Source organism: Pyxicephalus adspersus, chromosome 4 (assembly GCF_032062135.1).
Source record: "Pyxicephalus adspersus chromosome 4, UCB_Pads_2.0, whole genome shotgun sequence".
Taxonomy (NCBI): domain Eukaryota; kingdom Metazoa; phylum Chordata; class Amphibia; order Anura; family Pyxicephalidae; genus Pyxicephalus; species Pyxicephalus adspersus.
The window spans coordinates 91,071,926-91,088,122 of record NC_092861.1 but is presented as its reverse complement, the minus strand read 5'-3'; the positions used below and the strand labels follow the sequence as shown (position 1 = coordinate 91,088,122).

Here is a 16,197-nt window from a genome sequence, read left to right as displayed (position 1 = left end):
ATAATCAGTAATACAAGGAAGCATTGCATGAAATGTATCACCAATGTAACGGGGCCCGTAAACCCAACAACCAATAAAGGTTACTTTCCTATTGGCTACTAATGTAAGAGGGTAGAACACAAACCATCAACAAAAAAGGGCAAAAATGTAGCAGGAAATGTAAAACAAAATGACTCCTTTGGGTACTCATTGACCTGGAACAAGTATGCAGATCAGAAAATTCAAGATCCCTTGCCTGCATTCTTGTCCTAGGTAAGAGCACCACTGCTCATGTCCATTGTACAGAACTGATGTTAGTACATGACTGAAGTAGAGGCATTGTAGTGTGAGTTAAAGCAAGTATTTATTAAAATAATAAATGGTTTAGGCTTTTGTCATGTTTTCATTTCTATGTGTGCCTCTATTGGGGAGATTCAACCCTTTTTTAACCTTTGTGACTATTGTGACTAAGAGAGAAAGTGAGAAGCAAAACTAACATTTTTAGTTTGTTATTAGAGCAACAGAGCTGAGAGAGAAAATCCTTCTAATGAGGACATCTGTTCCAGTGACTACTTTCTATGATGAAAGTTTTGTTCATTTTGCTGAGGTTTGATCATGTTATTTTTGTCCTGTAGGTGCAGCACATTGCTTTTTTCTGTCTTTCTACAGGTGTTCAGATCAAAATCCACTTCTGTATTATTCTGGTGAGCGCACACAGCAGAGCACATTGGGTAGACATGTACATGTGACATTTTGGTCACAAGTGCTAATTGGCTGAAACTCTGCTTTTATTTAAAGAGCTATAAGTACAAATGACTTCTGGCCATGTTGCATGCCTGTGTGCTGCGGTTCAAATACTGTAGGTATCAGTGTATGGCAGCCATATTGGTTGGTGGGTCAATTATCTTCCTTACCCCTGCAGATCATACTGGTAAATATTATATTTACCTCCTAGGTTCCTGTATAAAGCCTGGCTCCACAGTATGCCATTGTATTGATACTCCTGATATTTCTTTTATTGCAGCTCAGAAGTGGGGGGGCATTTTTCGGTAGGGTGAATCATATAGATGGCAAAAAGTCATCTACTGCCAAAGTTCTTGGAGAGAGCATTGAGGATCTGAGAGTAAGCATTTTTTTTTTATTTTTATTTTAAGCCTGGAGTGGGATCAAAGAGCAACAGCAAGGTATACTACTATGAAGGGAGGGTGGTGATCTCATGCTTGGAACTGATGGATTAGCAAAGGATCCAGTACCTATGGATGGCTTGCTATTTTGACTCCATGGTGAGTGACTGATCCTAGACTGAGCTATTACAGGGATTTTTTTTTTTTTAGATTTTATCAAGTATTAGATTTTTCTATTAAGTGTGTAATTTGTGCCCATCAGATATCCCTATGGTATTAAATGCCACTATATGAAAATCTGATATGCACCACACGGGGGCGCTAAAGCAAACTCATTGTAAGTTTCCCAAACTATGCTGCGTCAGGAGCCTGCGTGCGCGCTCCCGTCAGGTCTGTAGTACGAGCTGCGCTTCTCGCCATATCATCACGCCCTCCTCACCGCAAGGGGTCGCTACTATGACAGCACCGCTCCCTTGGAGCTTTAAACCCGGAGAGTGAAGGGTGTCCGTCTCTACATCCGGCTCCCCAGTTCACGTCTTTTTCGGACTTGTGTTAGTGACGACGTCACCCCGGGGGCGCGACATCAGGAGCCTGTGTGTGCCGACTGGAAGAAGCCTAGGCGGCTGGCCGAAGCGGACATCTCCGCTGGAGTCCCGCGGCTGCAGCCAGCATTGGAGCAGCTCCTTTGGCAGCAGAAGCATCCGGGGCACCGGCAGCGCAGCACAGCAAGCCCTCCCCGCGTTCCCGCCTCAGGCTCGTCACACCTGGGAAAAGTTTCCGGGAGCGCGCACGGAGGAGAGCGGGACATGTAGAGGGGCGGAAGCTGGCAGCAGACCCCCATGTGGTGAAGGAAGTTAATGTATGAGAAGAGAGGGGCGTTTCTGGCTATTCTTAACTTCAGCTCCCCACCTGCTGCTCCCACACCCAGTCAGCTGAGGAGTCTTCCTTGGAATTCCATGTGGATAGAACTGCCATAAGCATCTTCTCCTCTGCCTGTGGGCCTATGGCTGCATCAGCCTGAGCTCTCCTCCTTCATCACCTCAGGACACAAAGTGGAGTGACCCCCCCCTTCCCTGATGTTTTATGCCATCTGGTAACGCACATGTGCGATCACCTACCCCATCCAACACACTGGTGCAGCCCCCTGGGTATTTATATTGGGGGAACTTGTGGTCTGAGGGGTGTTGTGAACTCTTGTAAAAGATAAGGTCTACTGTGAAGCATGGAAGGACTGTCCCTGAGTGATGCCGAGCAAAAATACTACTCTGATCTGTTTGCCTACTGTGACACTGACAGCACCAAGAAAGTGGCTTCCAATGGGCGGGTGTTGGAGCTTTTCAGGGCAGCACAGCTCCCTAGTGAAGTGTCTTTGCAGGTAAACAATCATTTCCTAACGAGGAGTCCGTACAGAGGTTTCTTCATGGGTGGAGAACGGTCAGCATTTCTGTGTGCTTTCAATGGCTGCTTTTAGCCCCATAGAAAAGATGTGACAAGTGGATGGGGAGTAGGAGGGATGGCACCTGTCAGGACAAGAGGGCAATAAAAAGGTTTTATTCTTCATTCACTAAACAAAATGTGTATCCCCATTGGTGAGATTTCTTATCACATTCACCCTCTCTGCCTGGCGTCATCAGACCACTGACACTGAGATATTAGAATGAACATATCTACAGGATATGACAGGACTGACACAAATATCTACACACAGTTCATGTTCATAAACCCATCAGGCTTCCGGGGCAATATGTGACTATAGTCTAAGTAAATATGAGAATCATTTCCCACACGTATATCTGGAAACATTTGAGTAAGATTTTCGTAAACTTCTAAATGTTCCCTAATATGATCATTTGACAGGCCGCTGACATTTGAAATAGTCAAACGTCTGGCAAAACCCTAAGACCCTTTCTTTAAATATCTTTAAAATTCTCCAAAAGTTTCTTTTGTGATTAACAAAAAAAAAAAAATCAGCTTTCACATATGTTCTGACAGAAATTTTTTGACTACAGGAAAAAAACTGCAGTCAAATTTTTCACAACATTGAACAAAATAGCAGTGAAGTTCAAGAACTTAAAGCAGAACTCCAGTTTGTACTTATTGACTTATTCTATAGAAATGCCTTGTGCTACTTAACTGTATGTCCAACTCTATATTAATTTTATTATTATTATTATTAATAAACTGGATATATATAGCGCCAACATATTAGGCAGTGCTGTACAATAAATAAGGATTGCAAATGAGACAGATACAGACAATGACACAGGAGGAGGAGAGGACCCTGGCCCGAAGAGCTAACAATCTAGGAGGTGGAGGAAGTAACTCGGCAGATGTTTCCTTATCTAGTGGTTTTAAAGCCATTTGTGCCATATGATAGAGCTCCAGCACATCTCTTGACTGTCTTTATTTCTACAATTGTCAAGATACACACATTTGTGTTGGCCAACAATTCATTCAGAAAGTATACATGGCAGAGCAGGATGTGTAGACATGTACATGTGACACAGTAAATATTTGTGAACCTGGGGTGCAGAGATTATTGGAGTTACAGGCAAGCAGATGTACTTGCACTCAGTTGAAATGCACAGGTTTAAGGTTTTTGCATGTTGAAGGTTTTATACTTTTATTTGGTATCCATTTGATTTTCATTCTTCTGCTGCAGTGCCAGACAGGTGACTAACCTATTTCCAGGTCAGCAGTAAAGCTTCCTGTGCCAGATATCCTTCAGTCGTCATATTGGAGAACAATATTTTTTCTTGTGTTGCAGTGAATCACAAGAGTGGCAAAGCTGGCAAAAACCAAATTCTCACAGCAATGATGATTCATGTAAATTATTTGTATAATCTTTTGTGCCCTTTCCAATTGAATGTGTAGTGGTCCCTACTGGTAGGTTTGGAGAAGGGGGACCTCTCAAGCCTTATGATTTCCTCATATTATTTGTAGATATTTCAGTTGTTCACTACCTGCTTCTTGTGACTACAAGTTCTGCCTCCTCATGTGGACACATGCTGGCAAACAGGGTTTAGCATTTGTATTCTTTTTACTTTGGGTGTCATAGTCACACATGATTGAATGACTTATTTGAGAGATGAAATGTAGTCCAGCATAAAAGCACATTTGTGTTGGATATTCTGTCAATTACTTTGCTTCTATACACTGTTGATATTTCAGCCTGGTTTTAGTCATTACCTTGCTCAGTTTTGGGTTCAGTTTGTCTAAACAATTTGAGAATTCTTTCTTTGTTAGGTAAGTCTGTAATCGTGCTTAATTTCAACTGTGTATTCAGTTGTTTGCCAGGAATTCCCTTTAGCATCAATACACCATCACCCCTGACCAATGGATAGAGTTCCCTAAATAAAAATGGGTCATTGTTCCTCTAATAGTAATTACAGGGTAGAATTACCAGGACTGCTACTGGATGGTTTAATGTGACACTTGAGATGTTTCCTGGTACTGTTCTAGTCCTTGTATTAATGTGTATCATTATGGTTCATTCATGTGTTTTTACATATATACTATTCATTTGACATTCATTGGGTTCTATTTATAAAACATAGAATAGGACATTACAGGTCCATGTGTTTCAATGGTAGTAATTCATTCCCGCTTGGGAATTAATGAGGGAAAGTCAGATTTTGCCTGTTTTTTAAACAGAGCCCATTGCGTTATTTCATATGTGTAAATTCAGATTTGGAGAAAAGGGATATATAGCAAATGGCCCATTCTTTAGATCTATATATGTTTACGTTTGTACATTTGTGCATTTATTTTTTTGAATCTGCTGACTATTTACTGCAAACTCCTTTTTTTTTGTTTATTATGTAGATAGATTAGTAAAGTCTGAGCTGATGTTCAGGACTCCGAAACTAATCTAGCTATTTGGTCACCATGACAGCCAGAAAACCACCATTTACTGGAGGAAAGATTGGCAATGACAGCCTTTTTTTTTTCTCCCCCCTTGATACTTGCAGTGCTTTATTTACATCTTTCTGCCATAAGGATTGATGTACATGTAGGTAAAAAACACCTAAAACTATGCATTGCGACTTTAACACATGTAAAATGTGAGTGCGGCTTAAAGCCTAATGCCAGTGAAAGATTTTCTTTTTTCTCCTGCACAGAGTAGGAGAGAAACATCTGTCTGGTTTCTTTTGCCATCTGTGCCCCCATTGTGGAGATCCCCCTTAACATAATTTCTTTAAAAAAATCCTTTTCATGGGGACAGAGACATTCTAAAGTCCACCCTGTGCAAAACTAAAAGACCTTTGACTGGATTTATGTTTTTCAGCTTGATATTTGTGTCCTACACATTTTAGAAAGGTAGAGCTTTCATTTATGTCTTTATATCTCTAGAATGGTTTTGATTTGTTTTCAGATGTTTTTCTGTACCTTCTATATTTTAATATAACATACACAGGCTATTTGCATTAAATTGCTGTATGGTAATGGCCTTATATCTGGAATTTGGGCTACCAAACTAGGTTAGTGTTTTTTAGGTTTATTTAATAAAGCACAAATGTCTTTGTTGTATAGCTGTGTTTGCCAAAATGTAATCAGTCCTGACCTACATGACAATTTTTGCATTGTTTTTGTGTCCCCTGTATACACAACTAAGCCGTACAATGACTGTACTAGAATGACTCAAGTGTTATTGTATAGCTGAAATCTAAATGCAAAGGGTTGTGTTTTATGTTAATCCAGTAACAAACATCAGCACACAAAATATAAAACAAAGCACCACCCACTTTATTTACCTTTGTTAAAAAAACTTGGGGAAAATTGGACCAAAATAGAAAAGTAATCGTTGCTAGGCAAGTTTAGTCTTTTATTTTGTAGAAATCTTGATAGGAAATCCCAAACAAATTGCTTCTGTAAAATGGAGCATATAAAAAGGACATCAACAATGATCAGACAGTTCCTTGTCCCTACTTGTGCTAATAATTGTAAATGAACCCTTAATAGACTATTGGTGAAGCTGAAACACATGCTACGGGGTATCACTATCCTAAAGAAGAAAGAAATTGGTTCATAATTCATGATAAATCTTAGTCATGATTAAAGCCCATCTCCAGGCAAAATGTTTTATTCATTTGGTAAGAGTGAAGAAGAATTGGAATCTAACTGAATTCAACCAATACAAGCTTTTTTCTCTTCTACATTCTCCTAAAATAATCTGTGTGTGTTCATATTAAATAAGGAGAAATATCAGTCAGCAGTTGCCAAAATTACTTCAACCCTTCCTCTAACTATGTTTGGAAAACATAGCACTTCCCTTTATTAACTAAACCTCATGTCTTCAGGCATGGCTTTTGGTGACAAGTTAGCTTAAAGAGCATCTAAGGCAAACCCTATTTATGTATTTTTTTTTTTAATTTTTGCTGAATTGAAGAGGTTTAACTTTTGAGAACTTTGTTTTTAAGGGTTGTCAGTGGAACAAGTTTACGCTCACCACCAGTTCTGGTGAAAACCATATAGGTTTCCAGTCATTTACTACTTTAGGGAAAGTGGGAGAATGTAAGGACCCAGACTGAGGTCCTAACCTTTTCCTATGCTATACTTATGTTATCAGATAAGTTGTCTGTGCCTTTGTCAAGGTCTAGGTGTTGTAAATCGGAGAACCTTAAGCTGCATACACACATCAAATTTTTCTCGCCCAATAATCGGCATCGGCCAGATATCGGGCGAGAATCTGGCGTGTGTACAGCCCAGGTTGTTCATCGTCCGTGGATCCATCCGCCTAGACTAAGGGATCTGAGAGTAGTGCTGTGAATGGGGGATATGTTTTATAGGAAGCTATGTATGGTATTATAAATTAAGGTATTAGCATATTGATAGGGAAAAATGTGTGGTTTCAGGCAAATGTAACGTTTTTTTTTTTTTTTTGTGTGTGTGTAAGGGTTCATGTTATAGTTTTCCACCTTTATCAAAGGATTAGTCATGCTTCTTGTGCATTCATGTTATTTGCGTGAAAATATAATCTTTTCAGTAATTATTTTATACCTGCCTCCCCATACTCATGCTTTCAGTAGTATTTTCCTTTTGGAATTTGCTATTTGGTCTTTGTTGGGGTGTGTGCAAGCACGTTCAGACAGTATTAACAGTTTTGAATTGTATTTTAAAAAGATTCTATATTGTGGCGTTTAAAAAGAAGCCACAAACACAACCTATTTCTTTTATTTTAGTTTGATGCTTTGGCCACTTATAGTGATGCTTGAACAAGCCTCTGCTTGGTGTGAGAACATTAGAACATCAGAACACTAAACGTATTAACTGACCAACCCCTTGGTTGCCAAGGTAAACTACATTTCTGAGTCGGTAAATGTACACAGCGGCAGCAGTAAGTGATTGTATGCCTGCTGCCCCCAGCGTATATGCGTATAAGCTTGAACAGTTCTAATGTTGGGTTCAATCAACACCAAACAGAATGTGTTGGATGCCAAATCCATACATCAATCTAGTAAAATCTTTGTCTGCTTTGGGTTTACAAATAATATCCATACCCTGCATTTAAAGGCCAATTTTATACCATTTGGTTAGGAGCCCAGGGTTTATGGGAGTCATTTAACCCAGAAAAGAGGACGTTGGCTCAAAGTGGAGGACTACCACAAAGAGGAGGCAAACATTACCATGTTGCCACGAGAGCTGCTTTTATTTCTGTCCTATTTATTGAATTGTTTTATATTTTTGATGTGAATTTGAAAGTGATTTGGTATTTGAAGATCTATTCCACATGTATCTTCTATGTAAAGATATATTTTTCCTTTTCATGTGCAAAAATGTGTTTAGATTGTGTTACAGTAACTTTGTGAAAATCTACAAGTCAAATCTAAGGCTAAATGTGTTGACCTCTGCCCCCATTCATTGTTTGAGATGCTTCATATAGGATGCAGCTCTGTGAGGTAATAATTGCGCCGCATCCTCGCTGCCAGTCCGAACATAACCATAACCTTTTAGCTCATCCATGGCTTATTACAAAGGCCGAGTATTGCATGAGCATTCTGATTGTGTTTTCTTCATTGATGTCTGAGTAACACTGGCATGTTGACATCACACAGAATGAAAATATTCATGTCTAAAACAAATTGACATTAATAATAGTCAAGCATTATATGAGTTGCCTGAGTCAAGTATTTCTTGGGTGGAGGCTTGAAAGCAAAGGCGTTGTGGGCAAACTGGCCTAGTTGCTTTAAGGAGCATTGTTTATAGCAAGGTAGCTATCATGACTAACAGCATTAATTATTGGTTGTAAATCAGACAGTATATTTCTATGTATATCAATGTAAGAGAACAAACCTTCCTGTTTATTCTCAAAGGATGACACTGATTAGAGTCCTCAAGTTGCTGAAATTGGAGCCCTTTTCCTTAATACCCTATAACTGGGTATTAAGGCTTCAAAGTATAGATAACCGAGACTGTTGATCCAGGGAACATCCGATTGTCTCATGGAATCAGAAAGGAATTTTTTTTCCCCTTGTTGGAGCAAATTGTATCGGTTTTTTTTTGCCTTCCTCTGGATCATCTATGTCCATAGGTTTTTATATCTGGGATATGTTTATTTCCCTAGTGGTTGAACTTACTATGTAACTATGAAGAGTTGGGTCACAATACTGGGCTGCCGCCCACCTAGAATTCCTTCCCACCCAGCTTAAAAAAAAAAATCTGGGTTGAACATTACACAAGCATAATTATCCAGTGCATGTGTCATGGCCGACACCCTGCTGCCTCCTCATATTGAGTTGCTGAGTAGCGGCCAGTGAGTGCATGTGAAGACCAGCGCCTGTTGGCCACCAGCATATAAGTCCTGTTTATTTTCACAAGAACAGTGAAGTATGGGGGGGGGGTTACAGGGACCACAGTTATTTACACATTCAATTCCAGCAACTGTTGTTTGAGGACAAACTGTTCTTTTAATTGTAGCTAATTGTAAGGGGAAAAGGAGGGTATGTCTTCATTATTATTTTTTTCCCCTCCCTACTGTGTGGCAGGAGAATGAGCTCTACACTGTGTGTTTAATTCTGGCCTATTTACTGGTCTTCTTTCTCCTCGTATGAGTGCAGTTTTTAACCTCTTCAGTACTTTATGCATTACTTGGACCAGACACTATTTTCCAGATGGATAGAACTAAATATTTTAATCAATCAAAAACATTAAAACCACTGACTGGTTCCATGGCATCTCTGGGATCCTTACACTTTCCAAATAAATTATTATTTATTATTATTAAACAGGATTTATATAGCTCCAACATATTACGCAGCGCTGTACATCAAATAGGGATTGCAAATGACAGACTAATACAGACAATGATACAGGAGGAGAGGACCCTGCCCCGAAGAGCTTACAATCTAGTAGGTGGGGGAATTTCACACACAATAGGATGGGAGATATGTAGTGGTGGGAAGTAGTGGTGGTTTCAATTGACAGAAGAAGACGGGTAGGCAAGTTTGAAAAAATGGGTTTTGAACGCTCTTTTAAATGAGCTTAAATGAGTGAGGAAGTTATTAGTAGGTCATTGGAGGAGCGCAGGGAGCGGCTGGGGGAGTATTTTTTTAACCATGTCAGAAATGTAAGTGGGACAATAACTGTGTAGGGATTTTAAGGCAAAGCACAGGAGCTTAAATTTGATTCTAAGGTGAAAAGGAAGCCAATGGAGAGAACTACAAAGAGATGTAGCGGAAGAGGAGCGGAGGGAAGGATGGATGAGTCTGGCTGCAGCATTCATAAAAGATTGTAGAGGAGAGAGTCGGGTTAGTGGAATACCAGCGAGAAGGATGTTACAGTAGTCCAGACCGGAGATGATTAGAGCAAGTACAAGGAGTTTGGTGGTCTCAGGGGACAGGTAGGGGTGGATTTTGGAGATGTTGCGTAGGTGAAAGTGACAGGACCTGCAAATGTTCTGAATATGGGGGGTGAAAGGGAGGGCCGAGTCAAAGGTGACACCAAGACAACGTGCCTGAGGGGAGGGCCGAATAACAGTGTTGTTAACAGTTAGATATATGTCAGGGGGGGATTTGGAATTTGAGGGGGGGATGATGATGAGTTCTGTTTTATCCAGGTTGAGTTTCAGGAATCGGTCAGACATCCATGATGAGATGGCTGACAGGCAGCATGAGACCTTATCCAGGACTGAGGGAGACAGGTCAGGGGTGGACAGATAAATTTGAGTGTCATCAGCATACAGATGGTACTGTAAGCCAAAGGAGGATATGAGACTACCCAGAGAGGAGGTGTACAGAGAAAAGAGAACCGGTCCTATGGGCAGTGGGTTAGGTTAATTGCCTCCTCTTCCCAGCAGCACCCTCTTTCCTTTTTCTTTGCACCTCTAAACCTCCATCTGCTAGGTGCAGCGCTGTGTATTATGTTGGCGCTATATAAATCCTGTTTATTAATATTAATAAAATTAATGATTTTTTTTAATAATTTTGCTTCTGGCTAACCAAAAAGAAAAGCTATGTATGTAGGTCTGGACCAACTATGTCTTATAGGGTTTTATGTCTGGGATATGTTTATATCTGGGATATGTTGGTTGAACTTGATGGACTTATGTCTTTTTTCAACCTAACCCACTGTGTAACTATGTATGTGTTGCTGGGGGGTCTGATATTTAAGCAGCCTTTCCTTTAATAAGTAATTGTGTAGTATAAGCAAGACTGCTTTTGTATACACTTCTTAAAGAGTAAGTAAACCCAAAAACGACCCAAAACAAAAAAATACACTTACCTTCAATCCCACAGAGCAGTCGATCCGTCCAGAGGTTTCTTCCATCAGATCCCACGTTGTCCCGGTATCTGTCTTCAGGCCATCGCGCTGGGCGCCACCATCCTCTCTCTGTTCTTCAATGTTATTATTATTATTATTTATTATTATTAATAAACAGGATTTATATAGCGCCAACATATTACGCAGCGCTGTACAATAAATAGGGATTGCAAATGACAGACTAATACAGACAGTGAGCTTACAATCTAGTAGGGTTCTGGTCTACGTCACCCGATGCAGGCACAAGATTGGGTGATGTAGATGGCAAAAAAACTTTCTTTCCCTTTTGGTGAAATCTCCTTCTGGGATGCGTGATGTAGGTATCCCGGTCTAGGTGATCGAGAATTAAGGGGGCGGTGCTGCACCCTTTTTTTAAAATTGTGTTGCACTTAAAAAAAAAAAAAAAAAAAAAAACACAAACAGAATTTTTACCTTACATAAAAGGGTTGTCTATCCTTTTATTTAAAGTGAAAATCCGGACTTTAGGTACGCTGTAAGATTACTGCTTCTTCAAAGGCAAGGCGTGATGGCAGTGTAACCTCTGAGCTTTATTAAAGATTTCAAGAAAATCTTGTAAACTTGGCCAAGATCTGCTAATGAGAAAAATTTTCACATATTTTTCAGATAATGGAACTCTGTGGAGCTACAAGGCTTGGATATTTTGGAAGAAGTCAGTTTTACATTGCTTTGAAACTTGTGGCGGTAGCACAGTCTGGTTTACCTCTACGAGTTGAAAGTTTAAACACTGGTAAGTAGAGCAATGGATGCTTGGACATGTTACCTGTTAAAGGATAGTTTTTTTTTATTGGAATAGTTATTGAAATCTTAATATCTCTGTTATAAAATCTATGTACCCCAGACTAGAAGTAATGAAGTTAATGCTTTTTACACAGTGCAGTTAGAAGCCTAAATGCAACTCCTAGAACTAAACCTTTCATTGAAAAATTTGGGAAATATTAAACATTTTTGATTTTGCTGGACATTCATACCATGCAAAATACCAACATTTTGTGATTAATATGTTTGTATTATTGTTTAGAAAGTATCATGTTTCTGTTAATGAGTTTTAATGATTAATGATTTTTTCTGATGATTCTGTGGGATGACAACATTGGACAATACCACATTTTGTGAAAAGAATACTTCCTTTGACCAGATTATTGGTGTTACACTGGTGGCACTGTACAAAAGTTTTTCTTCCTCAAGGCATGTCATCTTATAAATGTAATCATATTTTCAATTATTCTTGGAGATATATCACCTTCTTGTTGTAAATCAAATGTATAGCAGCTTTTAGGAACAGGGTCAATCAGTACCTTTTGATATTCATATAAATATTTTCCTATTCCTGTTGTATACGGTTTGCTTTTACTGATTTACTAAGAACTGCTAGAATTTGGTGAAGAACATTGTTGGTAGTATTTAAATTTGAAAGAACAAATAATTAAGTGTTTGCTTTTAACAATTTGAGCCAAGCAGAAATCAGTTTAGGGAAGTATTTCCACATTCTTGTGCTAATAAGGTTGTTTTTTTACCTTTTTGTGTTTGTACGTAATTGTTAGACTTTACACTGTTTTGAAATGTGTCAGATTATGTATTTTTATTACCTATTCTTCTTTAGTAAAAGATCTACCCCTGCCAAGATTTCTGGTGTCTAAAAATGAACAAGATTCAAGACATCCAGTTGCCCACAGCTCAGATGGAGACAATTCCTCTTCTTACTCAGGGGTCATTCCACCTCCCCCTGGGAGAACGCAAGTGAAAAAAGGCTCCGTTAGTCATGATGTGATTCAGGCACGTGGACCAGCAGAGCAACAGGTAATGGAAAGTCCATTGGTGTATGCGACTTTAAGTGATTTGGGGGAAATAATAAAAATGTAAAATGTTGACCTGGAACTGCTTCCTTTATATCGAGTAATTTTACTTATGGTGACAAAATAATGATAGCATCCAAAAAAAAGCTGTTTTTGCTGGTGGGATCAAGATTCATGCAAAACATGCTAAAAAATTATTCTGTCTCTACACACACCTGACCCAAAGGTGGACAGGGTAAATTTTTTTGCTCAATTAACTTTAACAGAGTACTATGATGACATTAGGGGTTTAATTATTCCTTATGTTTCCTTAAAGAAAACTTGTTACCTTGTTTTATTACCGTGTTTCCCCGATGATAAGTGAACAATAACTGTGTACTGTAGTCTTCTTCATGGGTAAATAAGGCATCCCCCTGAAAATAAGCCCTAGAGCATATTTTGGCCTTCAAAAAAAAATAAGACAGTGTCTTATCATCGGGGAAACAGGGTACATAGGGGTCTTTTCACACCCCCTTCTGATGGCAGTAAAATAAATGGGGAAAATGAAATAATAGGTTAGAATTTAATGAAATCTAAATACTCAATGCCTGATGCAAGTAAATGTTTGTACAAAAATTTAACTTGTACAATCACTGCATAGGATTCCCATGTAAATTAGGCTTTAGGGTACCAAGAAATGTAAATTTCTGTTAGGAATGGCATGTTTGTTTTTCTAATTAGTTTGCAGGGACATAGTTTTAACTTGTTTTTGTTTTCCTACAAGGAATCAACATCACCTGTAGTATCTCCTCAGCAGTCACCACCTTCGTCTCCAAATTCGTGGAGAAAGCACATCCGACATGCCAGTGGAGGAAACAGTGAGCGACCTGTGACAGTAGCTGGTCCATTTTGGCCCTCTTATAATGAAGCACAAGCAGGTGTGATTTTTTTTTTTTTTTTTATTTACTAATTTATTACAGTTAGCCTTAGCCAATGTTTACCATATGTTATACCATACCACAAATTTAATTCAGTAATGAACAAAGTCCTGTAAAAGAAGGTAATACTTTTATCAATCACATTTCTGAATGAGTTGCTATTTCAATATATGTCATAGTTTAGTCAGTAAACCCACAGATTTTGCAAAGATTTAATCTGCCTATTGGACTACATTTATTGTCCACAGCCAGAAGCTCAATAAGTGTGTGGAAGCAAGCAAGAGAGAATACATTTTCAATACAATGTGAATGTGGCACTTGACCTGCTCTCCTTCAATCTTGAAGATCTCTCTGCTTGTTTCTTTCTGTGGAGCTTTGTTTAGATGCATACCATGGCCTGACCTTTATAAATGCGGCATGCTGTAGTGTGTGCAGAAAAGCACAATGTAACAGAGAGAAGATGGCAATATCTGTTCTCTGGTATAAATATTCCCTTTTAGTGCCAACTTTTTTGCATTTCCAGTAAACTCATTTTTAGTAAGGGTCTGCAATGTATGTTGAGGGACAATTGTGTCTTTTTGTAAAGCACTATATAGAGCACTTTTGAGTTTTTGCTCCTTCTGTCTTTTAGATTAATAAAAGTATATTCTTAGTAATTCTCGGAAGACTGCAAGGTGGTGGAGTTTTTAAGTGATAATGTGCAATTATAATGGATAATTATACTAAAATATTACTCTACAGTGGAATTTTATCAAATGGATGACCTATTCTGAATTTTTTTCTAATGTGTGATCTGTTGCAGTTGGTTCAACTGGAGAAGGAGCATGGCCAGCACATTCACCACTTCCACATCAGGAAAATTGGGTCAGTTTTGCAGATACTCCACCAAGCAGTACTCTTTTATCCATGCATCCCGCATCTGTCCAGGTGTGGCATTTTATTTAGTTGCATATCCATTTATTTAGTTGCGTTTTTTCATTTCTATTGATTTGCTTCATTGGAATGGCTTTTATTCTGATTTTTGTTTTTTCATACTGCTTATTTTACAGCTTGTTTGCACATTTTGAAATGAAAATATGCAGTTATTTTTGGTTTATCTTTTAACCAATTTTTGTTTTCCCCATGTTTTAAGGGAAAGTATAGTGTGTTTTCAGTGAACACATTGTGTTATTTTTTATAGTGTATACTTAAATTTAATTATGCCTAATTACATGCTCTGTTCCATATTTTTGTAAAATGTCAAGATTTGTAGATTGCTGGAAGAAGGGAAGATACCACATCACATGGGAATGGAATATTTTGTGGATTGTTGGTATGATGAATGGGATATTAACCTCCTGGGCGTTACACTGATGTCTAGATTTCTGTACCAAAAGCGTTACACTGTTTTTCATGAAATTTTTTTTAAATTGTAGACCTGTAACTTACAGAAATATGTCCGAACTGGGTTTTAGTAGATATGAATATAAAAGATGTTTGAAACACACAATCACGTAAAAAAAAAAAAAAATTACTTTTAATAAAATTAAATAAGACACAAAAATCAGCTTAAACAAGAATACATAAATAAATGAAAAATACTGAAAATGCAATAATTCTGTATACTGTATAGTAATATATTTTTCTAAAACACCTCCCTAGTGTGGTAAATTTTATAACAGAGTCCAACGTCACATACCTATAGACAAAACCACATAAATATATTTTGTATTATTTGTATTGGATTGGATACAGGACTTTGTATTGAATCCAATACAAAATATTTGAATTTCCCGCTATGACCCCCATCGCCGGGCGAATGCACGGACATCATCAGGAATCGCAGAGGGACGCATATGCGAACGCCGGGTATTCTAAATCTTTCCAAACTTCCATGCAAAAACTGTTAATTTTTTTGCATGGAAATTTATTTTAGATTGTAGGCTATAATTCACCGAATTACTCAATAATTATAATTCACCGAATTACCGCATAACTCACCGAAATATGTCCAAAATTTTATAAATTTAATAATAAAATTTTTTTTATAAAACATAAAAAAAAATAGTGTATAATGTAATGTTTTGTACAGTAGCTTATTTAATATATATATAATACAATTACATATATATATTATATAAGGATTTCTTTGTATTGGACTCAATACAGCTTTTTTGTATTGAGTTCAATGCAAAGCGATTTGAATTGCCCGCCCGCACCGACGCATGCAGCGACATCACTGGGAAACCCCGGAGATCGTCACTGTACTCGCCGGATGAAGACTGAAGACAGAAGACGTGTCCGGAGGAGCTGTGGGGAGAAGGTGAGTATTTTTTTTTTTTTTTTTTTTTTTTTTAGAGATCGACGCTGGAACAGAACGGATCATCACAGCGGGGACCAGGTAAGTGATGGGATTTAACCACCCGACAAAGTTCGGGTTTAACGATTTTTGCAAAATCTTTAAACCCGAACCAAGATCGGGTTTAACGGTCAGGTGGTTAAAGAAGAGACACAGGTGTGAGTGGTTGGTAAAAAATCAGTCTTACCTGAAAGGAAGAAATGATCAAAATAACAGTTTTAAGGCTTAGTCTACACAGACTGTTTCCCCAGCGTTTAACCTGAGGC

The 16,197-nt window shown here is 38.3% G+C and overlaps 1 protein-coding gene across 7 annotated transcripts in view; it reads left to right on the top strand.

Moving 5' to 3' along the window:
- The first annotated feature begins 1,559 nt into the window (after positions 1-1,559).
- REPS1 (RALBP1 associated Eps domain containing 1) overlaps positions 1,560-16,197 on the top strand; it is a 36,116-nt gene continuing 21,478 nt past the window's right edge. For 4 of the 7 annotated variants that reach the window (XM_072408987.1, XM_072408982.1, XM_072408986.1 and 1 more), the window contains exons 1-5: positions 1,562-2,478; positions 11,487-11,610; positions 12,484-12,680; positions 13,440-13,593; positions 14,396-14,520. In XM_072408987.1, coding sequence (XP_072265088.1) covers positions 2,326-2,478; positions 11,487-11,610; positions 12,484-12,680; positions 13,440-13,593; positions 14,396-14,520 — 753 coding nt within the window. In that variant the 5' untranslated portion in view covers positions 1,562-2,325. Of the gene's footprint in view, positions 2,479-11,486; positions 11,611-12,483; positions 12,681-13,439; positions 13,594-14,395; positions 14,521-16,197 lie in introns of all 7 variants that reach the window. The other 3 variants (XM_072408983.1, XM_072408984.1, XM_072408985.1) reach the window with 3 other exon arrangements.